General features: G+C 34.7%; 11 protein-coding genes and 1 long non-coding RNA gene across 14 annotated transcripts; 5 read left to right on the forward strand and 7 right to left on the reverse strand.

The window, feature by feature from the left end:
• Window positions 1-402: 402 nt before the first annotated feature.
• LOC134837451 (lipase 3-like) lies at window positions 403-1,420 on the reverse strand. Its single transcript, XM_063852826.1, has 4 exons — window positions 1,248-1,420; window positions 692-1,009; window positions 554-638; window positions 403-411 (listed from the first exon to the last, which is right to left on the reverse strand). The coding sequence occupies exons 1-4, from the start codon at window positions 1,418-1,420 to the stop codon at window positions 403-405; spliced, it is 585 nt and encodes a 194-aa protein (XP_063708896.1).
• A 2,086-nt stretch (window positions 1,421-3,506) lies between these two features.
• LOC134827828 (large ribosomal subunit protein eL21) lies at window positions 3,507-4,404 on the forward strand. The gene is made up of 3 exons (XM_063840670.1): window positions 3,507-3,553; window positions 3,784-3,929; window positions 3,992-4,404. The coding sequence occupies exons 2-3, from the start codon at window positions 3,801-3,803 to the stop codon at window positions 4,340-4,342; spliced, it is 480 nt and encodes a 159-aa protein (XP_063696740.1). The 5' UTR covers window positions 3,507-3,553; window positions 3,784-3,800; the 3' UTR covers window positions 4,343-4,404.
• A 60-nt stretch (window positions 4,405-4,464) lies between these two features.
• Window positions 4,465-6,079, reverse strand: LOC134827825 (ubiquitin carboxyl-terminal hydrolase 46). Its single transcript, XM_063840668.1, has 5 exons — window positions 5,949-6,079; window positions 5,744-5,824; window positions 5,309-5,684; window positions 4,911-5,245; window positions 4,465-4,846 (listed from the first exon to the last, which is right to left on the reverse strand). Exons 1-5 carry the CDS (start codon window positions 5,949-5,951, stop codon window positions 4,577-4,579), a joined length of 1,065 nt encoding a protein of 354 aa, XP_063696738.1. The 5' UTR covers window positions 5,952-6,079; the 3' UTR covers window positions 4,465-4,576.
• On the forward strand, window positions 6,046-7,312 carry LOC134827826 (uncharacterized). The gene is made up of 2 exons (XM_063840669.1): window positions 6,046-6,118; window positions 6,196-7,312. Exon 2 carries the CDS (start codon window positions 6,215-6,217, stop codon window positions 6,956-6,958), a length of 744 nt encoding a protein of 247 aa, XP_063696739.1. The 5' UTR covers window positions 6,046-6,118; window positions 6,196-6,214; the 3' UTR covers window positions 6,959-7,312.
• LOC134837453 (mutS protein homolog 5-like) lies at window positions 6,983-9,285 on the reverse strand. The gene is made up of 4 exons (XM_063852827.1): window positions 7,827-9,285; window positions 7,568-7,676; window positions 7,191-7,511; window positions 6,983-7,136 (listed from the first exon to the last, which is right to left on the reverse strand). The coding sequence occupies exons 1-4, from the start codon at window positions 9,274-9,276 to the stop codon at window positions 6,983-6,985; spliced, it is 2,034 nt and encodes a 677-aa protein (XP_063708897.1). The 5' UTR covers window positions 9,277-9,285.
• Window positions 9,286-9,358: 73 nt separating this feature from the next.
• LOC134827642 (uncharacterized) lies at window positions 9,359-18,032 on the reverse strand. Its single transcript, XR_010161802.1, has 4 exons — window positions 17,772-18,032; window positions 17,563-17,597; window positions 9,560-9,719; window positions 9,359-9,497 (listed from the first exon to the last, which is right to left on the reverse strand). It is a non-coding gene; the product is annotated as an uncharacterized LOC134827642 (long non-coding RNA).
• LOC134835276 (eukaryotic translation initiation factor 2D) lies at window positions 10,146-11,973 on the reverse strand. Its single transcript, XM_063850151.1, has 2 exons — window positions 11,627-11,973; window positions 10,146-11,568 (listed from the first exon to the last, which is right to left on the reverse strand). The coding sequence occupies exons 1-2, from the start codon at window positions 11,948-11,950 to the stop codon at window positions 10,222-10,224; spliced, it is 1,671 nt and encodes a 556-aa protein (XP_063706221.1). The 5' UTR covers window positions 11,951-11,973; the 3' UTR covers window positions 10,146-10,221.
• On the reverse strand, window positions 12,361-15,438 carry LOC134838475 (85/88 kDa calcium-independent phospholipase A2-like). The gene is made up of 2 exons (XM_063854012.1): window positions 14,753-15,438; window positions 12,361-14,693 (listed from the first exon to the last, which is right to left on the reverse strand). Exons 1-2 carry the CDS (start codon window positions 15,356-15,358, stop codon window positions 12,615-12,617), a joined length of 2,685 nt encoding a protein of 894 aa, XP_063710082.1. The 5' UTR covers window positions 15,359-15,438; the 3' UTR covers window positions 12,361-12,614.
• On the forward strand, window positions 15,750-17,555 carry LOC134827641 (E3 ubiquitin-protein ligase RMND5A). 2 transcript variants are annotated; one of them, XM_063840375.1, is made up of 5 exons: window positions 15,750-15,978; window positions 16,098-16,381; window positions 16,443-16,982; window positions 17,045-17,199; window positions 17,254-17,555. In XM_063840375.1, exons 1-5 carry the CDS (start codon window positions 15,843-15,845, stop codon window positions 17,333-17,335), a joined length of 1,197 nt encoding a protein of 398 aa, XP_063696445.1. In that variant the 5' UTR covers window positions 15,750-15,842; the 3' UTR covers window positions 17,336-17,555. The 2 variants fall into 2 exon arrangements, with proteins under 2 accessions (XP_063696445.1, XP_063696446.1); XM_063840376.1 differs by having other exon boundaries at window positions 17,045-17,193.
• A 39-nt stretch (window positions 18,033-18,071) lies between the features above and the next one.
• LOC134827639 (ornithine decarboxylase 1-like) lies at window positions 18,072-21,064 on the forward strand. The gene is made up of 5 exons (XM_063840374.1): window positions 18,072-18,442; window positions 18,852-18,992; window positions 19,064-19,594; window positions 19,897-20,673; window positions 20,735-21,064. The coding sequence occupies exons 3-5, from the start codon at window positions 19,155-19,157 to the stop codon at window positions 20,826-20,828; spliced, it is 1,311 nt and encodes a 436-aa protein (XP_063696444.1). The 5' UTR covers window positions 18,072-18,442; window positions 18,852-18,992; window positions 19,064-19,154; the 3' UTR covers window positions 20,829-21,064.
• A 971-nt stretch (window positions 21,065-22,035) lies between these two features.
• On the forward strand, window positions 22,036-26,119 carry LOC134833063 (spondin-1). Of its 2 annotated transcripts, none has more exons than XM_063847240.1 (10): window positions 22,036-22,122; window positions 22,437-22,638; window positions 22,699-22,811; window positions 22,873-23,311; window positions 23,376-23,515; window positions 23,573-24,193; window positions 24,255-24,357; window positions 24,515-24,931; window positions 24,985-25,464; window positions 25,889-26,119. In XM_063847240.1, the coding sequence occupies exons 2-10, from the start codon at window positions 22,461-22,463 to the stop codon at window positions 26,062-26,064; spliced, it is 2,667 nt and encodes an 888-aa protein (XP_063703310.1). In that variant the 5' UTR covers window positions 22,036-22,122; window positions 22,437-22,460; the 3' UTR covers window positions 26,065-26,119. The 2 variants fall into 2 exon arrangements, with proteins under 2 accessions (XP_063703310.1, XP_063703319.1); XM_063847249.1 differs by lacking the exon at window positions 22,036-22,122 and adding an exon at window positions 22,175-22,287.
• Window positions 26,015-27,065, reverse strand: LOC134833076 (uncharacterized). Its single transcript, XM_063847260.1, has 2 exons — window positions 26,656-27,065; window positions 26,015-26,601 (listed from the first exon to the last, which is right to left on the reverse strand). Exons 1-2 carry the CDS (start codon window positions 27,020-27,022, stop codon window positions 26,279-26,281), a joined length of 690 nt encoding a protein of 229 aa, XP_063703330.1. The 5' UTR covers window positions 27,023-27,065; the 3' UTR covers window positions 26,015-26,278.
• Between the last annotated feature and the right edge of the window lie 46 nt (window positions 27,066-27,111).

The raw sequence follows: 27,111 nt of genomic DNA on the forward strand, positions 1-27,111 counted from the left end.
CGTACGTTACTAATGCATCTCCAGTCCCGAAAAAAGTGATGATGGTTTTTGGCAATTTTTTTATTATATATTTAGGTGGATGAAAAAAACCATATTCCCGAAAATTTGCAAACAAATTCCCATAGTCGTACATTTGGAACTTTCCAGTTTTATAAAATTGGTAAAAATGAAAGATTTGCTTCACAGACATCGAATCAAAAGTAAGTCCAGTCATGTTTAACAATTTATTCTAAGAAAAATAAAAAAAAATCATTTAAAGCTTTGATATACTTTTATCAAATAAAATTTAAAATAATTAAAATATGCCAACTTAAAATTTCAATCAGAGCAAAAATTTAATTTAAAATTATAAATAAATTTTGTGAAAAATATTTTTTAAAGAAAAAAATCAATTTCTAAATATTAATTTTGCTAAGTATAAAAAATTTTCAAAATTAAAATGAAAACTTAAAATATTTTTAAAAAGAATTTTTTACTCTAATAGAATTTGGACATTTCAAATGACTCAAGGGACAATAAGTTGAAAAAAAATTAAAAAAAAAATAATACTTACAATGTCAGTTTCTCCAGAATTGGGACCCATGATGGCAAAATACAAAGCTCTAGAATAGTAATCTACACTAGGATTAGCCAGAATACTAAAAAGACAAAGACTTTATGATAAAACAAAATTTAGTATTTCAAAACTTACTTTTCTTTTGCCGAATCTAAAATTTTTCGATCAAGCAAAATCCCGTTCAGGTGAATCAATCGAAAGGATTCCTGTATTGTTGGAGCAAAAATATATCCGATTTTGATAAGAGTGCTAAAAGATCCTCCTATCACCATCGCTGGTGCCAGTAAGAATGCCGCTTTCACGCGATTTATTAGCTTAGGCTTCGTCGCTGCCATAATCATAAACAAGGCACCTCCCTGCGAGTGACCCACATACTGCAACTTGGCCACATTTGTCTTTTGCAAAACAAATTCCATCATTGTTGGCACATCAATAGACCCGATTTCGTGAAGACTAAAATGGAGTGCATTTGTTTCAATTTTATGAGAAAATATAATTCGCATATAATTGTAATAACTCATTTAATTGAAAGATGATTATTGTAATTTTTATGTTGTTGCATAATGTTTAATTGAAGTGTAAAGCGTGAACGCCCGATTTAAATCATGAATAATGACTATGCGGAAAATTTGATGTCCAAAAATATTATTTTATTTTGAAAAAATCTTTCATTATATTCGTGTCATCTTACCTGTAGTTCCAATATTCAGGGTCATCCGTCGTGTACTTGTTGTGAAATTGGGAGAATCGTGTTCCACGTGCGTTACCCATCCACACATCATAGCCTTTATTTACAAAGTTATAAGCTAAGCTCTGATTTGCATTGGAAATAAAACATCCACAACTACACATGAGACAATGCATCATAAAAACCACTCCACGTGGCTTGAAATAAGAATTTCTTGATTTAATGCGCACCAGACGGAGAGTCCATCCATCTTGTGTCTTCACTTTGTAAGTTTTTGGCACATATCCATCACTTTTGATTTGTCTTAACTGTAAAAATTATTTTTTTCAAACACATTTTTTGAAAATAATTTTTAAAACACTCTTAGAACTTTTTAGAAAAAAAAAATTTCTCACCACTAATTCTTCTGAATATGTGATATTTACAAATGTAAGAACTAAAAAAATAATAATCACAAAAATATTAAATTTTAAACTAAGCATTTCACTGTCCTTTCGTTCTTTGTAAAAAAAAAACAAGGAAATTATTTTTGTTTTATTTTTTTAAAATCATAATCCCGCACAAAATAACGGAAAAAATTGTCCTGCTAAGATGTTGATGTCTAAGTGTTATTTTTGTAAATGAACAAATTGCAAGCCGAACAATGGTATATAATATCGCGGTACTTTTCACACAGCAATTGCAAGTAACAATATTCTCTATTGAAGCCTAACATAGTCCCGCTGATTATTTGGAGGGAGAAATTATGAGTTTTAACGGATCGCGTGCAGCTCAAAGCTGCCGTATCCAACTAAGCGACTATTTTCCTCAAATATTAATATTCACAATTAAAATACACATTTTTGAATAGCACTGCTAAATAACGATGATTTTCAACATACATTTCTGTCAATCGCTCCTAGCAATAGAGTAATTCATTTTTTCAAAATACACATAAATATATACTCAAAAATGTTAATATAGGGCGAATGTGTTGCATAGTAAAAAATAATAATGGGTATATGTTCGCACTTACGGGTCATATTCAGGTGTCAAGGTTGCTTGTTTGAAAAAAAAAAGAAATTGAACATTTTTTTTGCTACGATTTACCATTGTTTTGTGTAATTTTTGTGCCAAAAAGGGTAATAATGTAGGGTTTTGTTTAACTAAACGTCCAATTAGTATGATGTTTCACGCATCATTTTATTTAAACATTAATTTCAAATTAAAAAAAAAATAATTTTTTTTTGCTTCTTTTGATATTTTTTAATGGTATTTTAAGATGGTAATTTATTATCTCATAATTCAAACATATAATTAGGATGATATTTATTTAGTAAATATGTTGCATGTAAAACATGTGACTTAATTTTTTAACGGACTTAACGGCATTAATTTATTTCACGCGTATATAAATAATTTTTGATGGAATATTTAATTTAATTTGAATTATTTAATTTAATTTGATTATACCTATCAAATAAATATTAATATTTATTTTTTTTAAAGAATTTATTTCAAAGTAATTTTCTTAAAGTAACGGTTTAACTCTTAGCTAAAAAGGCTGCAGCCTGAGGTTTTGAGGTAATTTTTTTTTATTAAAAAGTCTTTCATATTTTTATTCCTTTTGGACTGATTTATAAAGAAAAGGCTTAAAAAATTATTTTTAAATAATATTTTAAAATAAAACAACTTCTTTTGTTTATTTTGTTCAAATTTGTTTTATGTAATTGAATGTGAGGGTAAAAGAAGACTTCTTTTCAAAAAATTAATATCAATTAACAAAAACATTTCAGAAAAATTTTTTTTTTACAAAACTTGATTCTCTTGTGAATCTCATTTAAAAGTTCTTTTGTCACAAAAAAATTCAATTCTTAAACAACTTTCAAAAAAAAATTCGGTCATTTATTTTATTAGTACTGCCAATTCTTTAAAAAATAAATTTGAAAAGCTCCAATTGCCAAGCGTTTTAATTGTTTTATGTATGCATTTTGAATTTAAAATAGTGAACGGGATGCAATTTGTCTTCCACACTCATAATAGCCTTAACAAGAAATTATGTAAATCTGACAACTGCAATTTAGGCATATTTATTATATTCTAAAGAAGCTTAGGGATTAACTTACTTCAGGATATATTAAGAATGTAAGTTTATCGTTCCTATTAAAGTTAAAATAAATTATTTAAATTAAAAAATAAATAATTAACGTATAATATTTCAAAACATGTCCCAATAAGCAAAAATTCAAGGAATCCCACTTGCAATTTTCCTAAGACGTCAGAATCGTTTTTAGGTTAGGTCTCTTTTTTTGTTGATTTCGTGATTAACAGTATGTATTCTGAATTTTAATAAATTTTTAATGTCTAACTTGGTTTTTTCCAACTAATTTTTGTGCAAAGTTGCAATTAAAGCTCCCACAAAAGCGAGAAAAGTGTTAGTTTTGCCTCAGAAACGAAATTAGTTGGGAAAAAACTAAAAAATAAAATTGCACCGTAGTGTGTAGTATACACGTGGAATAGTGTCCAGGCATTAATTGAGTGCTTTCTTGTATTTTTTCAGAATAGTTTATCGGCAAAATGACCAGAACTCATGGTTATCGTCGCGGTACCCGGGACATGTTCTCCCGCCCCTTCCGCAAGCATGGAGTTATCCCATTGTCCACATACATGAAAGTATACAAATGTGGCGACTATGTCGACATCAAGGTGAGAATCAAAAGTTTTTAATTCTTTTATTGGTATCAATCTAATTTTTTGTTTGATTTTAGGGTCACGGTGCCGTTCATAAAGGTATGCCATTCAAAGCGTATCACGGAAAAACTGGGCGCGTTTACAACGTAACGAAGCACTGCTTGGGCGTCATTGTCAACAAAAGACACCGCGGAAAGATCCTTCCCAAGCGTATCAATGTCCGTGTTGAGCACGTCGAGCAATCCAAATGCCGTACCGACTTCTTGCGTCGCGTCAAGGAAAACGATGCCAAGAAACGCGAGGCTCGTGCTAAGAAACAAAAGATCATCTGCAAACGTAAGCCCGTCGAACCATCTGAAGCTAAGATTATCTCTAATCCACCAGAACCAATCAGACTGGCACCAATTCCATACGAATTCATTGCTTAAACAAACAAATGATTGAAGAACGCCAATAAACTGATTCAAATAAATATTTCGCAAGAAATAAACTAGTTTTTTTTTAATTTTTCTCCTCCGTCGACAAAAAAAAAGATTTTTTTAAAGTTTAGTATGAAGTAATTTTATTTTAGAGCATCTAAAATTTTCATCAGATACCTAAATGCACTATAAATAGAAGTTTAACGTATCTAGTCTAGAGAATAGGTCAAATAATAAATATAACTAACAATTATAATTCTTGTCAAAACTATCGCGTGACTGATAAAATAAAATATATCCCGTCTCCGAGGATTTTTGGATGTCGGACGTCAAGCCGTAAAAGTCCTCGATGGTGGATGCCTCAATCTTGTCCACCATATCATCGTCAAATAGCAGCCAAAATTTGTGACTCTTAACTATCGAAATGTAATGTCCTCTATTGGGGCCGGATCCGCAATGGATAACAACTGCCATCAAATCGTACAGACGATCAGGATTAACAGCGTCATCCGACTAAAAAAAATTTTAAAAACGATGCAAAACCTGATTTTTTTTAGCTTCAAAATTTGTCACTTACCGTATTGAAAAGTCTCAACTCTAATGGGAATACTACTCGATGTGACACTTTGATGTGCCTGTTGAACTGTTCCATGTATTTGAATCTCTTTAAATGCAATGCCAGAATGATTGGGGACTTTTTGACCCTCATCCGTTTCTGGGCTTCCTGATAACTACAACAATTATCACATTTGAACTTGTTTTCGTTACTTAGCGTCTCCGTATTGCTGAAGCATCGCAGGCAGTACGTGATACTAGTGTTCTGATCGACGTCCACTTGTAAATCGAAAAAGTGCTCGTCCTTGCTGCTCACTGTTTCGCAGCACAGGCAGCGAGTTTCACTCGTTAATATTCCTAAAATGACGAAAGAGTTCAAAAATCTCTTCTTTGGATAAAGAAAAAAATATTTTTTTTTACCTTGAAAGATCTCATGTACCCAAGTGGGACTCTGATCACTTCCAGTGGATTTGACATTTTTTCCCTGATTTCGTTCAGCCAGAATAATTTCGTTTATGTGGTTTATAAGAAAATTTAAGAATTCGTGGGCATCTTGTTGCATATAGTTGTCAAATTCTTCTTTCTCCTTCCTCAAACGAGCGATAAATTTTTTGGGTGCAATCGAACCAACTTTCTTCTTTTGCGTGGCGATGCTGTAGAATAAATCGGCCAGACACGACAACAAGGTCTCCTTCGTCCTTTTGTTCTTGGCCTTATACTCTAATACCTTTTCTCGGAATGGCTTACAAAAATAAAGTGCTTGTAATACTGAATTGCTGTAACACGTATTACCAAACTGCAAGGAAAAATACAGTCACATGAAAAAAATCCCATTTGGAAAATTCCAAAACTCACATTAACTAGTCCAAAGTAGTGTTCATTTGGTGGAAACTGTTCAGAGCCGATATCTCGCTCCAGTTGAGATAATGAAGCTCCCTGGAAAAAATAAGTAAATGACCAAAATTAATTAAAATCGATTAAGGTGTGTATTTTGTGATGTTTTATATATTTTCAGAGCAGGATGGAATATTTTCTTGCATCGGTAGGATGCGTAACTTACCATTATTTAATGCTTTTTACACCTAGGATTCCATAATAAAGCAATATAAAAATAATTTTGCCAGAAAAATAAAAATACAAATTGAATTTTCAGTACAAATTACCCAATGCGCAGTGTCCCGGGCCTCAAAGTGAACTGTCAAAACAATCAAGCATTGAAAAGTTGTTAAGGTAACTATTTATTCATCTAATTTACTAATTATTTCTTCTTTTTTCAATAAATTCTAACATTTTATCTTGATTTTTAGTTTTTAAATCTAAATTGCCATGAAATTCAACAAAAACAAAAAGCCTGGAGGCAAAGGAGGTGGTGCCGGTGACCAACGTGGAGGCTCGAAAAATAACAAGTTTTTCAAAAGAAACGACGACAACAAATTCAAATCATACAAAAAGAAGGATCAAAAAGGATTTGCAGCGAAACACGACAAAAATGGACAAAAACAAGGATTCAAAAAGAATTTCAAAAAAGATGACAAGAAGAAACCCGTCTTTGCTGGTCGTCGCCCGGAAGATAAAGGTGGATACAAACAGTATCAAAATCCTCCAGACAAAGATGAACAGAAAAAACTCGATAGAAAACAGTTATTAGAAAACATGAAAACAAATCAAAACTCTAAGCAAGTCCAAAAGCAAGGAAATAACAAAAATTTCCGAAAAAACAATCAAAATAATAACAAAAACCACCAGAAAAAACCTTTTGAAAATTCGAAAAGACCAAACCAGCAGAAAAAGCCTCAACAAGATGACTCGGATGATGATTCAGAAGACGAAACTCCAGTGAATTATTGCATGGCACCGAATTTGCTGGAGGAAAAGCTCAAAAAGAAATCACAAAAACAGCAAAAGGAAAAGAAAGTCGATAAACGTGAAGAGTATCTCAAGCAAAAACAGAGACGAAATGACATTTTGAAACAGAAAACACGCAAAGGACAACCAGTAATGGCTGGCAGAATGCAATTACTTTATGAAAAAGTAGCGAAAGTCGTTGCCAAAGAAAACGAAGGTCGATAACAATGTTAAATTTTTATTTCAAATTCAAATAAATTCTTTTAAAGTTGCATTTTTGAGCAATTCAAAAATCTCTTTCATGTCCAGATTTTTGTCCTTTTTGAAAATGTGGAGTAAACAACGAGCGAATGCAAATTTAGATATCAAAAGTGTGTAGTACGTTGCATTAACATCAATTGCTCTACAAAAAAAAATTATTTTAAAATTTCGAAAAAAAGATAATTTTTTAATTTACCTTTCGCCACTCATAATCATTTGTTTAAACAAAGCGTTAGTTTCATTATAGTCCGAGACATTGGGTGATGTGTATCCGTCCACTAGCTCATAAAGTGATCGGAATCCTTCTTCATTTTGGATAGTTCTAATAGTTTTTAACGTTATGTTGTCGCAAGTCAATAATTTTAGCACTTCAAGAAAATGTGTCGTGATGATTGTAATTGAAGAATCCTTTCCACGGGCTGCCATGTTCTCAATGCAGGCAGCCAAAAGGGCCTGACCTTCTCGAACGTTCGTTCCTTTTCCGAATTCATCAATTAAGACAAGAGATTTGGTCGTTCTATAAAAAAAAATAAATAAAACTTTTATTTGGTAGGTGTTTAGATGTTTTCTTACCCTTTATTTAAAACATGAGACATTTGTTTCAAGTCAGAGAAATATGAAGATTCATCTTGATGAACAGATTCAGGACAGTAAATTCTTGTGTAGATGGCATCTAGTAAACCTGCCAAAATAAAAATTGATGAATTTTTCTTTTTTTTTCCAATTTTGACAAAATAAAATCAGGTACAAAAATAAAATAATTTTAACATTTTCCGACATTTTTGATAAAAATAAGAATGAAAAAAATAGTTTTTTTTTAATAAATCCTTACCAATTTCAGCAACTTCAGCTGGAACAAAACATCCAATGTGAGCCATATATGCGATCAATGCAGTTTGCTTCATATATGCACTCTTTCCACTTGCATTTGGCGCACTCAAAATTGTGATCAAATTATCATTCGTTTCATTGATATTCGTGTCATTCGGTATAAAAGGAACTCGAGTTTCAATTAACGGATGCCTTCCTTGCTTGATGAACAAACCTCGTGTTGTTACGATTTTCGGCTTAACATATTGCCTTTGCAAAGAGACACTTGCAAACGATATAAGACAGTCCAATTTAGCGCAAAATTTGTTGATACTAATCAATTCTGACAGAGATTCGAGCAGATATTTCACGAGACGATCAAAAATTCGTTTTTCATGACAACAAATATCTCCATATAAATCACCATATTTTTCATTTAGCTCGTTACAATAAGCAGTTTTGAAGTAAATCGTTTGGTCTTTACGAAACAACAAATCTAACGGCTCTCCGGTACTCGAATTTATCACAGAACTTGCATCTCTGTTTTCCAATTCGACTGCCACGACAAATCCGACGCCTGGTAAGAAAATCAGATAGTACTCGTGAATGAAACTTGGTAATCCCAGTCTCTTTGTTTGCTCCGGTGCATAAATCGACTTTTCAATGTCCGTTAAAAGGTCCTTTTTTCGATCTAAATCCTCATCTAGGCCTATTTTAACGATGAATCGATCTTCTTTTTCGCTTGCCACCAAGTCAACTACTTTGTCTAAAGCGAATAAAACTCCTTTAATTGTGTGACTTTTCGTTGTGTAGTCTCCCAAAGTCTGAAGGAGTGTTCCATCCGTTCCTGTGGCTTTGGAACATTCTTCGCAAATTAAATAAGCGTAATAAATGCTGCTTTTCATTAGTTTCACATCTTCTGCTTTTCCCATGTAAGTAGTAATCCGTTTGGAAAGTAGACTCAAATTTCGGATTTTTCGAAGATGTCGTCTAAATTTGACCACAACATTGAAATTTTGCTTCTGAGACAGCCATTCTACTGTGTTGAGACGCAGATTTAATTCGTTCAAGTCTCGTGTTGGCATCATCATAATTTCTCTTAGAACGTTCGAGCCCATGGCACTGACACATTGATTCAATAAATTGTACAAAGTGAGATATCGTTTGCTCTCCTTCGAATTTGGATTGGACGTCGGACTAAAAATTTGTAAGCCATAAAAAGTGGAAAGATCCATTAAGAGTTGGTCATCCAGTTGACAAACGTTAACATTTGTGATAATGAGAGAATCGTGACGATACAAATTCTTAAATTTGGGCTGCATGTAATCCAGTAAAGCGCCCAAACTGTAAATTACTAAAGACTGTTCAAACGGTATCACACTCGAAATGTACAACGATCTCTCGGATTCCGATGCGTCCTCTGGCATTCCCGGAAGATTCAATTTTGAAATGCATGTTCGAATAGCACCCATTTTTCGAGTGTCGATATGCGACAGTACAATACTGGATTTTGAAAATTTGTTTTTCTGTTTGCGAATCAAGGTTCGTTGCATGTCCTCAGGTAAGTCAAGATGATCCAAAATTTCATTGGCAAATGAAGTGGGTCCATTGATCAGCAGATAAGCCGGGCAGATTTGACGAAGCAAATTGTTCAGATACATGAAACTGGGACGAGTATCAACCGTTTCTTGGACTTGTAAAGAAATTATGAATAAAAGTTAGAAAATTGGTTTTGAAATACTGCTTTGAAATTACCAATTGTGAGTTCCATTGAGTTCAAATCATAGTATACTGCTCCCAAAATGGCATTATTCCAACTTAGAGACAGAAGGTAATCGGATATGTTTGCAGAAGTAGCAGGTTCATTGTCTTGCACGATATTTTCATCTTCTTGTGACATTGTACGATGTGAGGTCTGGAAAGATTAGTTTTAAAAACAAATTAGTTAAGCCACTTCAAATAGAACAGCAATAAATTTTCCACAATTTTTGAAAACAAAATAAGGCCGCGCCAAATTCCTTTTAAACCTTTTGTCTCTTGCCCCATGAAGGTGCGGAAAATTTAAAAAAATAAAACTTTTCAAATTATTTTTTTTTATTTGATATGATTAGAAAAAAATAAAGTAACATCCAATGAAAAAAAATTAAAAAAAATAAAATTATCAAAAATTAATAAAAAAAAAAAGTTGAAAACTCTGAATACTCTGATTTTTTTTTATTATTTTAATTTTTTTTTAAATTTCATGAATTTTCATTATATTATAGAGACAAAACAATCAGAAATTATTAAAAAAAAATTCAAAATACAATTCAATTCAACCAACGAAAACAACAAAAAATATTAATAAAAAAAACTCGAAAAGGTGTTTCAATTTAATTTTATTTACAATTGAAATTTTAATAAACTTGTCAACTTTTTTATTTCTTCTTTTTCTTTTCCTTTTTAGCAAACTCCAATCCAGTGATGTTGCCTCTTGGAATTTTGTACGTATCGACCAGTAAATTATAAACAAAGGAAACGTGATTTCCTTGCACCAACAGTTGTTCAGACTTGTAGCCTGGCACTTCGGTCATGCTGGTACTTGCAGCCACAGCCAATTTGATTGCCTTTGCAAACTCCGTAATATTTACTCCGTACAAGTCCAAATTACTTATTATTGTAACCTTTTTGTTGCCTGTCCTCGTGGCCGTTGTAATATGAATAACGGGCTTCTTTCCTCCTTTCACCGGTGCCTTATCTTGCGTTCGCATCTCAAACGATGCATTCATACTGTTTTTAATCATTTTCGCAATGTCATCAACGGATAGTGGACCTTCAGTGAGACAAATTTCCGAAAGTACCTCATCCAAATTGACTTTTTGGATTGTCTTATCGAGCAACTTTTTGCGTCCAGCATAGTCTTTAACGTGATCTTTTATCTGTTTTTCGTCGAGTTTTGAGCCCACGGGCAAATTAAAGTTGGAGAAAAAGTTGGCGGTGTTTTCGGTAACCACGTAAACTTGTGTCATTTTTGTGAGAAGCAATTGTGGCGCATTTTCGGTAGATTGTGCGGCTTGTTTTTCTTGTTTGTTCGGAATAAAATCCAAGACAGCAGGATGCTCCAGATTCAAAAACGAAATTTTTTCGATTCCTTTTGCCTCTTCCTGAATTTTGATGAAATTCTGCTTTTCCATCTCACGCAAAAACGCAGATACTTTTTTGTAAGTCGTCTTTTTTATGTCTATGGGACTCTCCAAGGCAGGTTGAATATGTTGCGGGTAGAAAGTGCTTGTCAGCATTGGTAATTGTATTTTTTTACCCTCCAATTTGATGCAATTTAAGAATGCCCGATACAATATTTCATCTGGAGTCGCTTCTACTGGTTCCTCTTCTTTTTCTGTTACCTTTTCGACATCGTCTGAAACCTCCAATTTGCTTACTTGTTGCGTGACCTCCTTAACTGATGGTGGCTCTGCACCTAATGGAGGAAAATCATCGTTTGTCGGTACAGCCATGACTGGTTTCATCATCGGTGGTTGCTCGCACATACTTGGTTCCATGCCCCAAAGCTTATCGCCAAACACATGAAGGACATGGACGGCCACTCCTCGACCTCCACACATGTACAAGTCCTGACTCGAATGCGCAAGAAGTCCGACTGCGATGACAGCCTTGTTGGAGGTTAAATTTATCCCGAAAATATCGTCCTTTTTGTATGAACCCCAAGACTTGAGATCTCCTCCAGACTTAACCACTCCGGGAATCATCAAATCTGCTCCATTTGCCTAAGCAAAAAAAATTAATTAATCTTTGTTGAATAATATTTTTTAATTTTTTACGTACCAGTTTTGGTAACACATCGGAATGAGTTGAAAAGCACGGAATCATGTCTGGAAATTTCCACAATGCATAAACTGTTGGAAGAAGCTTCCCAGAGGAAACGATCTCAAAGAAGAAAGGCTGTTTATCGATTGTGTAAATCAAAATGTTTTCCTCATTGTGTGTTACTGCTTTCACTGAAGACACCGTAGCCTTATTAGAGAGCACATTTGAGAATTCTTCATCTTTTAAATTGGGGAAAGCACTCAAAACACGAGATTTCAAGCGCTTCTTGTCCGATCCCTTCAATTGGATATTTCCACGTGGCTTAAAAGGCTTGATAAACATGATTGAGATTTTTCACGTTTCAAATCGGCAAAAAATATATGTAAACAATAGTCATCAGCTGTGCAAGAAATTAGGGCTGTAATACAAGGTACATTTTAAATTTTTAATTCGGTGAAAAAAAAACTTTTACTTACGGATAAAATGAAAAATTAAATTTAATTATGAAATTTATTTATTGTCTTTTGTTGAATCAAATTTGAATTTTTTAAAACAATTTTTCAAAGAAATAGTCAATTACAAAGCTAATTTTTCAATATCTAGAAAATACTTTAAGAAACTTTAGAAATATAAAAATTAAGACGATTCGACTGAAAATAAAAAAAAACTTTTTTCTTTCGAAATAACGTGACATTTCTATTCTTTTTAATTTTTTTTTTTTTAATTCAGAAAAAAAAACTTTGAGCCTATTCCATAACTTCCGTCCTTTATTATTTCGAATTAAAATTTTAACATAAATTAATTTTTTTTTCATGATTTTGGCTGTTTTTGTACCATGAAAAAAATAAATAAAGAATGTAAATTAATTTTTTTCTTAATTTGTTAATAATTCATCCATTGAGGTATCATTTTTTCCGATATTTTTTTTTTTTTCAAAATTAATTCATTGTAAAATATGGTGGGTGGTCATATTTTTTGTTCCTATCTAACTAAGTAGTTTGTGTCTTTATTTTAAAATGTTGATCATTTCCATAATTTTATTACGGTTTGCATGCATATAAGCTTTCGCCTCCCACAGCATGTTCACCAAAACGGCATCATTTTTTTCATCCATTGCCACATCCACGGACATTTGAGGATTGAATCGGAAATAAGGCACGCCAATCATGCTACACCATGCACGTGCACGATCAACGACTCTCCCATCCGAAGCGGTTGCTTGATCAACAAGCAAATTTCCAATTGCCGATATCCCGTAAGCTAACTTTGCCGTGTCCCAAATACTATCTGGTCGAAAAACGTCAATTTCCTTAAGTTCCGTAACGGGAATGAGTCCCGTACCGAGTGAAACCACAATTGATACCGGCACAACTTCCTTTTCTCGACCAACGGATTGCAATGCCATGTTATATTCGTGAATTTCGGTCATGGCATCGAGCGTAGGATTGTTCGAAATCAATCCGCCATCAAGAAACCGTCCAAACGCACGGAAATAACTGGGAGCAGCACCCGTAGCTCGAGCAGCGCGCCACAACAATTGCTTATCGATCGTAGGAGGTGGAATTCTACGATTATTTGTGGGTGTTACTATGCCAAGGATTTCACTGGCACACGTGTAGTTGCGGAATAAGTGTAAATCAACGGGTTTTCGATCAGCCATTACACCGGTAACCATTAATTTGGGATGTTTGATGTCACTCATAACGGTATTTTCGCCCAATTCATCTTTCAGCACTTGTTCCAATGGATCTGATGGATAAGGACGCGAACCGACAAACGCGATTTCCTTCATTCGCAGATACAAACACATGCATTGCATCATAGTTTTGCCACAACCCAGTCCGAGGGCAAGTATTCCACCGGTTGACGTTCCGGCAATCCAATCAAACATGTGGATTATTGGCGTTCGTGATAATTTTTCGATTTCTAGAAGGAGTTGAACGAGAATCAGTCCACGAATTCCGCCTCCATCTAAACATAAGAGTCTTCCGCGACCATAAACTGATGTATCTTCCTCAGAATTTTCGTCAACAACATCGACATCTACTTGAGCGTCCATATCATCTGCTTTCGGAGGCGTTGATGGAGAGTCCGATAGTGTCGCAGCATCAACTTTTGTAATTATTTTTCCGGTAAACATGGACAGAAGTGCGTCCATAACACTTGCACCCTTTCGTTCGGATGAAACATCAACTACGTTAACGTTTTCCTTCGCTTTTAAATTGTTCATAGCATTAACAACGGACTCTCTGCGACTGTTACTTGTAGATTGCAAGACATTTTGTATGTGATCTCGTCTATCAATGGATTCGGGTTGCGCAGGAGGTACCCCGTTGTAAGTTCCTTTGGCGCTGCATCCCGGCGGACAATTTTTGCTGGTGTCCGGACACCGTTTTGCCCCAACGGAATGCAAAATGTACAATATCATATCATTATTTGTGCCATTTGCTTCCTTGCCGACCATGTGTCGTGGTGTTTTTCCGTCGTAATTTGGCATATTTATGTCGCAACCGAAGACCACCAGTGCCTGAACAATTGGAATGTTCTTTTTTTCGACAGCAATATGAAGTGCCGTATTCCCGTCTTTGTCTTTTAAATTTACTTCAGCTTCGTGCGAAAGAAGACACACCACACAATCCAAACGTTCTCGTTTTACCATGACATGCAAGGCGGTTTCCTGATTGAAATTCAACGCATTTACATCACAGCTACGGTTTATCAGAGCACTGAGCACTTCCCGACTGGAGCTCCAGTGCAAGGGAGTTCCTCCGTATTTCATGTCACCAGTAAAAAGTTTGTTCTGATTCGTTTGAAGAAAGTCCGCAACAGATCCTGGCAGAACTTTGCTTGCCGGAGAACTTTTACCATTTCCGTCTGTCGTCGAAGTTGAGCTACGTGATGAATTTGGTGTTTGTTTGTTAACTACTGTGCTATTATTGTGCTTTGCCGTTATATTAACATCAGCTCCCGCCAACAAAAGAGCCTTGACGCAATCCGGTTTATCCCTGAGACAAGCCAAATGAAGTGGAGTGTATCCATCGGAATTTCGGTGATTCAAATTTTCGGTGCTATTGGAAGCAAGTAACTAAAAAAAATTAAAAATCAATTAACGTCATTTAAAATGCGAAAAAATAATTAACAAACATTAATCAGTTCTTTGGTTGTGTCTGCCGCAAAATGATAAATGGAATTACTATTTATGTCCAAGTGTTCTAGTTTACATAACGGAAGCAGTAATTTCACCATCTCGATGTTATTTGTTCTAATCGCCAGTTGCAGTGGTGTCATGTACGTGACGTGGTCCGGATAGTCTACATTTTCCAGGATTTTCGGATTTGTCAGGTATTGCGTGAGATTGAAATACGCAATCAAGTGGGTGAGAGTCCACGACGGGTTCGAAATTAGGGCGTCACAGACTTTTTGTAATCCATTCACGTTATACATTTCTTTGACAATTCCCAGAAAAGTTGGAAGTCTTTGGAACAGTAAATTGAATTTTTCCTCGGCATCTTCGGCCGTTTGTGCTCTGTAAAGACTGTAGCCATAGATGTTGGCCTGTTCCGAGTATGGGCGGTGCAAAACAATTTCGTAAATTGATCTTCTGTCCGCCTGATTCACCGATGGTCCATACAAAATTATATTTTCCTCGCGACGAACGACAGTTAGCGAGGCATGTGCGTCAGTTTTGATCTCTTGGACTTTGTTGGCAGGTGTATCGACTCCGAGGAGCCTTTGTAGCGCGTTCAACATTGCTCAACACTTACTAATGACTAATTATTTGTACTTTTTCGATTTAAAAATGAACACTACGTATTTACTTGTACTATTACGATGGGTTTGAGTCAAACAACACACCCCTGTTGACAACCAGAAAATTATGAAAGTAATCGTACTGAACAATTACGCAGAAAATTAGCGGATTTTCTGTAAAAATTATAAAAATTAAATGATTTTTCATTAAAATTTCAAGCAATATTCTGTTAATTTCCAATTTAAAATTACTTTTTAATTATATTAACTGAATAATTTCTATTTTTTAAGTAATTATTCAAAAATTTTAAATTTTTTTTAGCAGACTGACAATAACACGCATAAAATACTGCAGTTTTTTCCAGAAAATGTTTTAAAAAATATCGAGACGACAACAAAAGAATTTCAGACGGACAAAGACGGAGAAAAATAAAAATCGAAAAAGAGGAGATTCTTTGAAAATAAACGAAATTCAAACAGCAAAATGGATTCTTGCCAGGCTGTAGAGAAGGAAATTGATAAGGTGATACAAAAATTCAGTGGCATACAGTCCCATTCAACGAGAGTATTGGACGATACAATCAAATACATTGAGCAATTAAAATCTTCAATTGAAGAAGGTAAATAAATATTTTTTCCATTAGACAGTTTTTTTTTCTTGCAAATTTTCTCTTGCCATGTCTTTGTTTGGACGAATGAGGTCAATGTCTTCACATTTTTTGTTTTCTATAAATTCTAGCGCCAGAAGATGGAGAAGTTACACCTGGTCAAATTGGGTTGTGGCGAGACGCAATGAATAAAACAAAGGAAAAATTACAACGATTAACCACAGAACACAGAGACTTACATGGCACAGTTAGCAAAGTAGGCAAATCAATCGATCGCAATTTAATTGCAGACTTCACAGCCACATCCCGCATTGACCTGTTTGAATCGGAGAAAAACATAAAATTGCTAGACAATATTATTGCACAGCATTTCCACAGACAGGGCATGGATGATATTGCAGAGACTTTAATAAAAGTAAGAAATTTTAATTCCATTTCTCGTTTTTTTTTTCGCTAAACCGCGTTTTTATTTTTAGGAATCTGGATTGGCACAAGAACAAATCACACCAGAACCATACGCGGAACTGCATCGCATTTGGGAAGCAATACAGAATCACAACTTGGGACCAGCACTCGAATGGGCCACACGATTTTCCGCAGAATTGGAGGCGAAACAAAGTGCACTGGAATTCAAGTTACACCGTCTGGCATTCATCCAAATACTAAATGGTGGCGTTCAGTCGCAAACCGAAGCCATTCACTATGCCCGTCTTAATTTCTCCAAATTTGTGAATCGTTTCGAGAAAGAAATTCAAACGCTCATGGGCACGTTAATTTATTTGCCCATGGGCATCGATAATTCACCGTATAAATTTTTAATGGCACCCGAAATGTGGATCGAAGCTGCCGACACCTTCCTCAAAGACTCGTGCAATTTGTTAGGCATCATCAAAGACTCCCCATTATCGGTTATTGTGAATGCCGGCGGCACTGCCCTTCCAGCACTTTTAAGTCTTAAGCAGGTGATGCAATCGCGACAAGTCACAAGTATATGGAGTGGACGTGATGAACTACCAGTAAGAATTTCATCATTCACATGATCGTAAATCGATTAATTATGTAATTTTGCTTTGTTTAGATTGAAATAGACTTGGATCCCGAACACCGATATCACTCTATTTTCGCATGTCCAATTCTGAGACAACAAAGTACTGAAGAAAATCCTCCCATGAAATTGACTTGTGGTCATGTCATTTCGCGTGATGCCTTAAATAAACTGAGCAATGGGTCAGTGTAAGTAATAAATTTCGAAAAATCACGATCTTATCTAATTGTTTTGTTTTTTAGTATGAACAACACGTACCGTTTGAAATGTCCCTATTGCCCATCCGAAATGAATCCCAATGATGCTAAACTGATATATTTTTAGGCAATCGCTGCAAAACTTTAATAATATTTATTATTTTATTAAAAGGACACTCTGTTAAACATTTATGGATCAATCAGCACAAGCTTCCAACTCAACTATTTTTTTTTAATTTAAATAAATAAATATGCTTTAGTTAGTTAACTAGATTAAAGTAAACCATCATTCGAGGTTTCACAACTATTGAGAAATTTGAATAAAAAATGTTTTAATTTCTAGAATCCACTAACCTTGGAGTTTTTCTGTCACTAAGTCAGAGTTTTTCCTATTCGATGAAAAACAGAAAAGGTTATTAGTACAGGTTTTGACAAAAATATAAAATGTTTTCGATTTCCTCCTCAAATATTTTTTGTGAAAATCCCAGGAGTTTCGAGTATTTCAATTTTTAGTACATTTTTGAATTTACTTTTAAAAGGTTAAAAAGACAAAATTTTCTTACTTTTTATAGGGCACCAACTTCACTTATTAAAACTTGATTATCAAAACTTTGATTTGTAAGATGAAAAATATCATATTATATTTTTCGATTATTGACAATCGATTCTAAAGAAAACACATAGAAAGTGTAAAATTAATGAATAAAGCAAAAAAAGGAAACTAACTTTGGAGTTTTCCTTGGAAAAGAAAAAATCTACTGAAATAACTGTAAATTCGAGATAAGGATAAGGACAACCCTATCACGATGAAAATAACGGGGAACCCTAATGAATCAACACTGAAAATTGCAACCCTAATACAAGAAAAAAATTTGGACTCGTATTTTTAAAGTACTGAAAAATCGCCTGGAAGTAGTTGTTAATACTTTGTTCGTAGCAAACCTCTTGCCTATCAAAGTCTCAAAGTGCACTATTGTGTAGAGACTGATTAAAAATACGAGAATTTTCAAGTAAATTTGGTATTTCACCATACGAGTCAATTCGTGAAAATCATTATCGAAAAAATAGTCAAAGAAGGTGTCACATGCAAGATTAAATTGCACCAAATCGACGATACTTTGTACCCATTTTTGAAATTTGAGTTGCTGCATGAAAGGACAAAGCCAATAACGTCGCGATAACGATTTTTCACATTGTTTTTGCAATAACAGAAGAAAAAACAAGGATTACAGGTGTAAGTACTCCCTCTTTGCATGGCATAACAACAACAATTCAAAGATGGATGTGTCCTTTGTTTGCAAAATATTTTTGTGCAAAATGGCTGTACGAGTAATTTTCATCGAAACGAGATTCTAAGAACTTTCTAATCCAGTTTTTGTTCGGTTACAACTGCTTCGAAAAAAACTTTGATGGCATGATTACACACTCACACTATCCCTTTATTATTCGTGCAACGCAGTTGATAACGTTGTAGTAGTCAATGTTAAAAGTCAATTGTTTCTTATCTCTTAGAGATTTCTTAGTAGTGTCCATTAAATTTTGATTACATGCCTGATGTGCAAAAATAGTTTAGTAGACGACGAGACATTGTCCCAAACGAATCAAATTTCTTATTGATCGTGCGTTTTCTCCTCCATTTCTAGGGTGAGATATTTCGCCAGCGGGGCCCTTTGACTGGTGGGCAACCTGGCTACAGCAAACAAAATTTGTTGTTAGAATTATCTTGGTTAAGTGAATTGAACGGTGAGCCACCGTGGACTTGCTGATACGTTGGGAGCTGCCTCGTAAGTTTTTTCTATAAACAAAAAAAAAACATTTCCACTGAAAATTTTGTTTCTTCTCCAAATCCCAACAGTTTATTTGGTTTCTCATCAAAAGAATATTTTCGATTAGCATTCGCTTCATAGCAAATTTTTATTACCTTAATTACTTTAACTCCTGGAAACATGAAGTTAATTCCCAAGGACGATGACATCAACTACGTTGTAGAGGAAAAAGCTGATGTCTGGAAGATAATTCAGGAATTGTGTCAACATGGACCTCATGACAATCCCTTTTACATTATGAGTCTCGATGATCTTGTTTTCAAGTTCAATCTTTGGATGTCGAAGATGCCACGAGTAAAGCCGCATTATGCTGTCAAGTGTAACGACACCAGTATCGTGCTCGCGACACTTGCTGCGCTCGGTTGTGGCTTTGATTGTGCCTCCAAAATGGAAATTGCCAAGGTTTTGGACTTGGGCGTTCATCCCGACCGCATAATTTTCGCTAATCCGACTAAACCGAGCTCCCACATTCGTCACGCTGCCAAGGAAAATGTCCAGACAATGACGTTTGATTCGGAGATTGAATTGAGCAAGATTAAGCTGTACTATCCCGATGCAAAGTAAGTCTAAACATTTCATTTACTCTCGATTTCCGACCATAAGTCAAGGTTAATTCATTCACCTTCCTCATTTAATTAGTTTAAATGGAAAAAAATATTATCTGTTTGAAATTTGTTTGCACCTCTAAACGTTGATAACACAAAATTACCTCTTTTCTTAAAAATAACAATTTTCGTTTGTACTTCACATGATCGATTTCACATGAATCATTCTCTCAATGCAGATAGTGAATGTGTATGGCGAAAGTCAGACAAAGCTGGTTTTTTGAAACTAGAAATAATTGGTTTCTATTATTTTTCAGACTGGTTTTGCGCATCCGGTGTGATGCAGAGCGCTCGCAATGTCCCTTGGGCAAGAAGTTTGGATGTGATCCGTTCACTGAAGCACCATCGATCATCGAGGCAGCGCAACGAATGGGTTTGGATGTCATCGGCATCAGCTTCCACGTAGGTTCCGGATGCTCTGACTATCCCATCTACTACAAAGCCATAAAAATTGCCAGAGACTTGTTTGATTTTGCGCTCACTCTTGGCTACGAATTCAAACTTTTGGACATTGGTGGTGGCTTTCCTGGCGACAACAATAAAATCTATCAAATTGACGAGGTGGCACAGTACGTCAATTCGGCCATCGATGAGTTCTTCCCGAAGGATTGTGGCGTCGAGATTATCTCGGAACCAGGAAGATTCTTTGTTGCCTCTGCCTACACATTGGTAACGAACATACATTCCAAAAAGGCAGTAATTTCTGAGGTAACTGGCAAGACTCACATGATGTACTACATCAACGATGGTGTCTACGGGAGCTTCAATTGTCAATTGTACGATCACCAGAAATGCGTACCGCTCTTGTTGAAGGATCAAGTCAAAAAGGCGAAGAAACTTACGTACCCTTCGATCATTTGGGGACCAACTTGCGATGCATTGGACCAAATCACCAATGAAATTGAACTTCCAAACATGAACATTGGTGATTATGTGGTATTCGAGAATATGGGAGCCTACACCATGTGCTGTGCTAGTGCTTTTAATGGTTTTCCAGTACCGACCTCGCATGTTTATGTCGGCCAGTCTACTTTGTAAGTTTTTTTTTAATAAAAACTTGATTTGTTTTCCTAATCTTTACATTTTTTCAAACAGGGAAATGTTAGAGCCACTCTTGCCAGCTGACAGCCCATACTTGAGTTTGATTGCTGAAAGTATTAAACAACGTGGAAAACAACAACAAGCATGAAGCCATGCCATTCATCACAGTAAAGTCATGATTCCATCTGAAAAAGTACACAATATTATTTTAAGTTGACGATCCTTTTATTTAATTTATTATCTAGAAAGATTTCACAACTAGCCATTTTTATTCGTTCTTTGCGATTTTACAATGTGAAACAATTTATACATTTTGTTTGATTCGATTAAATAAAGGGGCAGCCCATCATTATACTAGCATAACAAAATATTTTTTTTTAATTTTTCATGTATTTCACTCAGTGGCTTCAATTTTACAAGAAAAATTATAAAATTACGACAGATAATAAAATTTTTAAAATAAAAATAGTCTGAAGGTTTTTCGCCCACTGTCGTAATAACTTTTAGAACTTTGTCTTGGTTTGATTTCACTTTTAATTTCCGTTTAATATTTTAGTTTCCTATGCTGAGTGGTTGAGATTCTGAGTGAGTGAAAGTAATTCCAATGTGTTTGTACTTAAAATGAAGAAAATTTTGATTTTACGATTAGGCAATTAAATTTAATTTTTTACACTTTTTCGTATCAAAATTATTTTTCAAAAATTGAGTTACTTTGCTTGCCATGCACTACTTAAAATCAAAATTAAATTAATATTTTCGCTATTTTAAGCTTTTGTTACCTAATGTAAAATTGTACGACTTTTTCGTCAAAATAATTATTTTTTTTAAATTTCTGAAAAAATTTTACTTATAAAAAAATGTAAAATTTTATTTTAGTGACTTGAATATTTTTTTTCAAATAAAATTTGATAGAAAATAAAAATTAGCAAAATCTGTCAAAAAATTTAATTTTTTCACTAAGGAATTGAATAAGGTAATTGAATTTTTTCATACAAATTTTTCGACAAAATAATCAAAATTAAAAATAAATAAAATATTCGAAACACTGTACTTCCACTCTTCCAGTGCTCACGTGTCGTTTGAGAAATTTAAATAACGGACATTTAACGGTTTTCTTTAATTGCGTTTGGAGTGTGAATTTTACGAGTAAAATGGTTTTACATGTTCAAAAAGGCTATTTTTAATCCTTCAAAACCTAAATTTCAATTCCGCAAGGAAAAAACGGTTTCAAGAATTAAAAGTCACCAACACATAGTCATATCGTCATCAATTAATGAATTCTCTCATGCTACTAAGGGACCCAATGACGAGTGTATTTTGTTTATAAAATCTCAATTTTAATTCAGTTTAATTCGAGCAATTGACAAACAAACAACGCGATGAGCTATTTGGAGTGATAAGACAAAAAGAGAGACTAGTTGTGATTTGTTATAGTATTAAAAGTTGGTGTAATTCTTATTTTGATTTTTTCGCTTGAAGAGAGTTTCTTCTTGGCGAATCGTCATCACCTTTCTGATAATATACGTATTTACGATGAGAAATTACGAGATTCTACCGGACAATTAATATTTTAAAACGCATATGGAAAAATCTAGTTGAAACTTTTGGTTAATTACTTTCGCATTGACTTTATTAATATTAATTGCTTGTTTGTGTAGAATTTTTTTCTCCTCGTGAATTTGTTTATTTAAATATTTTGTGTAATTAATAAGGCAGGAAGTGTAAAAAGATTTTGTATTTTTTTTTTTTATTAAAGGTTTAAAATTATTAAAGTGTTTCAATGAAGTTTGCGTTTATTTTGGCAATATTAGCCGCATTTTTACTACAAAACACAACAGCTATTCGTTGTGACAGAAGCCCCGAAGGCTTTAGTGCCAGCAAATCACCTGCTGATGGAAGATTTCGCTTGAAAATTACTGGCAATCCTGAGAGATATGCTCCAGGAGAAGTTTACACAAGTAAATTATTAATATTTTTTTATTGTTTAGAAATCCAATTTATTCAAATTTTGATTTTAGTTACGTTATATGGAACCAGACCCTTACAAGTGCCTCAAAAATTCATTGGATTTGCAATTGGAGCCGAAAAAGAAACTGACAGTAAAGATCAATTTGTATCATCTTATCGTGCTGTAAGTAAAAATTGAAAAATATTTATTTATTTTTTATTAAGAGATCCTTCGAAACGTCTAGAAAACCCAAGATGTTGGAGAATTTCAACTTGACACGTCAGATGCACTCGCAATATTTAGCAGCAGATGTCCTGGCTTAATTCAACACAGTAGTTCGATGCCGAAAACCGAAGTTCAAGTACTGTGGACAGCACCGTCCGCTGGTGCCGGATGCATTGCCATCCGAGCAACGGTGATTGAACATCGGGACATTTGGTACAAAGATGACGGTCCCTTAAGCAAAGTTCTTTGCGAAGATGAGGTGGATTCTTTGGACTCGCAACCAGCGATTATGGAGGAATGTTGTGCATGTGATGAAGCAAAGTACGAATTGACCTTTGAAGGGTTATGGTCACGACACACACATCCAAAGGATTTTCCCTCAAATGGATGGTTGACGAGATTTAGTGACGTGATTGGAGCAAGTCACACCGTTGATTATCGTTTTTGGGACTACGGACGTTAGTTAACATTAATTGTTTGCATAAAAATATCAATTTATGTTTTTTTTTTATTTTTTAATAGGTCGGGCATCTGATGGACTACAACAAATAGCTGAACATGGATCTACAAGGAAGTTAGAATTTGAGTTGAAAGATGAAAGTGCACACATTCGAACGATTATCAAAGCTAGAGGAATATCATATCCGAATGTTACTGGAAAGGTAAAAGCGATTTTCATCATTTTGCTACTTTTTTAAACGAAAATTTTCATTTTTCAGACTTTTGCGGTATTCAGAGTAGATTCTAGCAACCATTTGGTATCTCTGGTTTCTCAAATCGATCCATCGCCGGATTGGTTCCTTGGAGTTTCCGGTTTGGAACTTTGTCTCCCGAATTGTTCTTGGGTTGAAAATAAAGTTTTGAATTTATATCCGATTGATGCTGGTACTGACAGCGGACCTTCGTACATATCTCCGAAACAACCGACAATTCCACGTGACGCCATTCGTCGCATCAAAACAAACTATCCAAACGACGTGAGATCTCCGTTCTACGACACTTCGGGCAACGAAATGAAACCAATGGCAAGACTTTACTTGAATCGTCAGAGAATTTATGAGAAGGTTTGTGAGGGTGGAAGTCAGGAAGACACTGCAGATAAGTCTTGTGAAGTAACTTCCTGGGGTCCGTGGTCAGAATGTTCCGCTCAGTGTTCGCAAGGCAAGAGATACCGTCAACGATCGTACATTAATCCATTAGCTGCTAGTCAAGCTGGCTGCAAGGTTACTTTGACGATGCGGCAGGTGTGCCATGGAACCAATTGCGATGAAAATTTTGATATGGGAGCTGAACCTGACGATGAAGATATGGAAACGGTTGATCCTGATTGTGCTCTAACAGTGAGTTTTGATTTTTTTAACTGTTATCTTAATATTCTAATGCTTTGATTTTTATCGAAAGGAATGGTCAGCATGGTCTGAATGTAGTGCCGAATGTGGAACTGGCACAAAAACTCGGACCCGTAAATATAAGAATAGAAATGCACAGAAAAAGTGTACAAAAGGTAAGAATTTTTTTAATGTTTTGCGACTAAATTTAATTTTTTCATTGGGTAAGAGCAAAAAAAAAATTTTAATTATTTTTTGCTGTTGAGTTTTTTTTTTTTTTTTTTGACAAAAATTGAAATAATTAACTTGACCTTTTAAAATTTGTCCTTTTAGGAGATCCAAGTCCTCCACCTTTACAACAAGTTGAAGAATGTCGTTCTGACAGTGGTTGCGGTGGTGATATAACTCCCGAGCCAGTAAGCGTTGGACAACGAGGAAAGCCCGCCAATGCTCGTTGTAGAATGACCCCATGGAGCGATTTCAGTCCTTGCAGTGCAACATGTGGGCTAGGATTCAAAGTTCGTAATCGCATGCCGATGCACAAGCATGCCGATCTTGACAAATTTCACAGAAGAGTCACAGATTTGTATCACAGACGAACACAAGATACAGACAACGACGACGATGATGAAACAAAAACAAGAGTAACGGACCCCAATGATCCATGCTATAACGAGAAAATCATTGACGAGGTAAGATGTGGCCACGATAATCCCCCATGTTCCGGTCAAGGTCTTTATTCGGTTCCAGGTAAGTTTTTATTTTCATTAATTTAGGTAAAAATTTTACAAAATATTTTGCAGAATTCTGTTTCCTTGAGCCAAAAGTTGGAAATTGTCGCGGAAGTATTAACAGATGGTACTATGATCATCACAAGAAGGATTGCAAACTTTTCCCCTTCACCGAGTGCGGAGGAAATAAAAATAATTTTTTGTCACGAGAGGATTGTCTAGATATCTGTGCTCGTGACAATCAACACAACAATCTCATTATTCGTGATCAGATTAGGGGCGATTATTTCGAGAGAGATCGTTACGACACCGTACCGGAAAAGGTGGATTGTGTGGTGTCCGAGTGGAAGAGATCAGCATGCAATGTTACATGTGGCGATGGATTCCGTTTGAAGACACGAACGATAATTACACAACCCAAAAATGGTGGTCGCAAATGTCCAGCGAAATTAAGGAAAGTTGAACGGTGCGTGGCTCGTTGTGAAGCCAGTAACGACATCAGTTCACTTTTGCAGAACACAAATAAAATTGCGAATGAGTATTCGAATATGGGTGAGTTTTTGTTTGTTTTTAGTTGAATCGTTGAATAAAAAAAACTTTAAAAAATTAGGTCTAAATTTTTTAAAATCAAAACGAAGAGTAGAATTTAAAAAATTTTCATTCTTACTTAAAATTGTCTAAAATTAGAATGTTTCAAAAAATTTTCTTTTTTTATTCAATAATTTAAAGTAAAGTTTGAGTAAAAAAAAATTAAGTATAAAATTTTAAAAAAGTTCAATAAATTTTTAATAAAAGAAATTTTAGTGGTTTTGAAATACTATGAGAATTTTGTAAATAGTACTGAAAATTCTTTAAAAATCGTTCATTTTGATCGAAATTAGGCAAATTAAACGTATTTTAATATTTTTGAGTTTCATTTAAAGCGGCAAAACCATAAATAAATTTAAAAAATAATTTTTATTTTATGTCATTATAGAATGCGAATACTCACAATGGTCAAGTTGGACACCATGCTCTAAATCATGTGGAGAGGGAGCTGTTCAACAAAGAACGCGATATGTCCTTAATCCAGCTTTGGCGGCTTTTTGCACTCATAGATTAGAGGAGAGACCATGCACGCATATAATGCCGTGTCTTTTGGGCAGAAAATAAATTATATTTACCTACTTTATAAATTATTCTTGAAGTTATAATAACACTTGTTTAACTAAAATATTTGTTTTATTCACGACTATCTAATGACATCCGTCTTCTTTTTTGGCTCTTTCGACTTTTGATTTAGCCAAACGGACCAAAACATGTATTTTAACGCAAGAAGCCCTACAAAGGCAGTGCATATCTTTAAATTTGTCTTTGAGCCATCTAGTCACTGCGAAGGATCCGTATGATAAGACCGAATTTGTTGACTATTGGCTTCCGTATTGCTTGGGGTGTCAACAGGAGCAGCCGCCGGCTTTGGAGGAACTAACGAAAAACGGATATCTGAGCCACTGACTCTTTTCTGAAGAACTCTATTTGCAGGAACAACTTTTTCAATTTCATTTGCGATGTGTTCCACCTTTTCGTTGTCGGTGCCATCTTTTGAAATGATGACACGAACTTCGTAGTTCTTTGCGAACCATTTTGTCACCAATTTGACTTTGCTCATGAGATCTCCCGAAGCAATTTTACCACTGACTTGCAGCAATTCTACAATAAAAATAATTTTTAATTGAATTTTTAGGCATAAAATTCAAATCTTACTTTCTCCCTTTATATAATCTTTCTTCTTTTTTTTACTTTCGCGATTCTCTAATTCTTCTTTGAGATAATCTGCGCTAGAGAGAAGTTTATATATTGGTCGTTGGGTCTTCACATCCATGTCTACCACTTTGACTAGCTTCAAATTCCTCCGACTACTAAGTTTTTTAGCTTCTTCCAAAGTCGTAATTTCAATATTGGTGCCATCTGAAATCAGGGTAATTTTTGGTATCGCAGGCTTCTTCTTCTTTTTCGCAGTTTTCTCGTCTCCGTCAATGGCAGGGGGCTGAGATGCCAAATTCCTTGCCACATATCCTTCCTGATTCACAATCCGGGCAAATTGGAGTATTCCTCGACGACATAAGTACATTTTTTTTCTGAAAAACGAGTAAGATTGTTTTGTTTATTTTTGTTTTTGTACTTCAATAAATACCTAAAATGTCAAATTGCCTAGTGACA

This window comes from Culicoides brevitarsis, chromosome 1 (genome assembly GCF_036172545.1).
Source record: "Culicoides brevitarsis isolate CSIRO-B50_1 chromosome 1, AGI_CSIRO_Cbre_v1, whole genome shotgun sequence".
Classification (NCBI taxonomy): domain Eukaryota; kingdom Metazoa; phylum Arthropoda; class Insecta; order Diptera; family Ceratopogonidae; genus Culicoides; species Culicoides brevitarsis.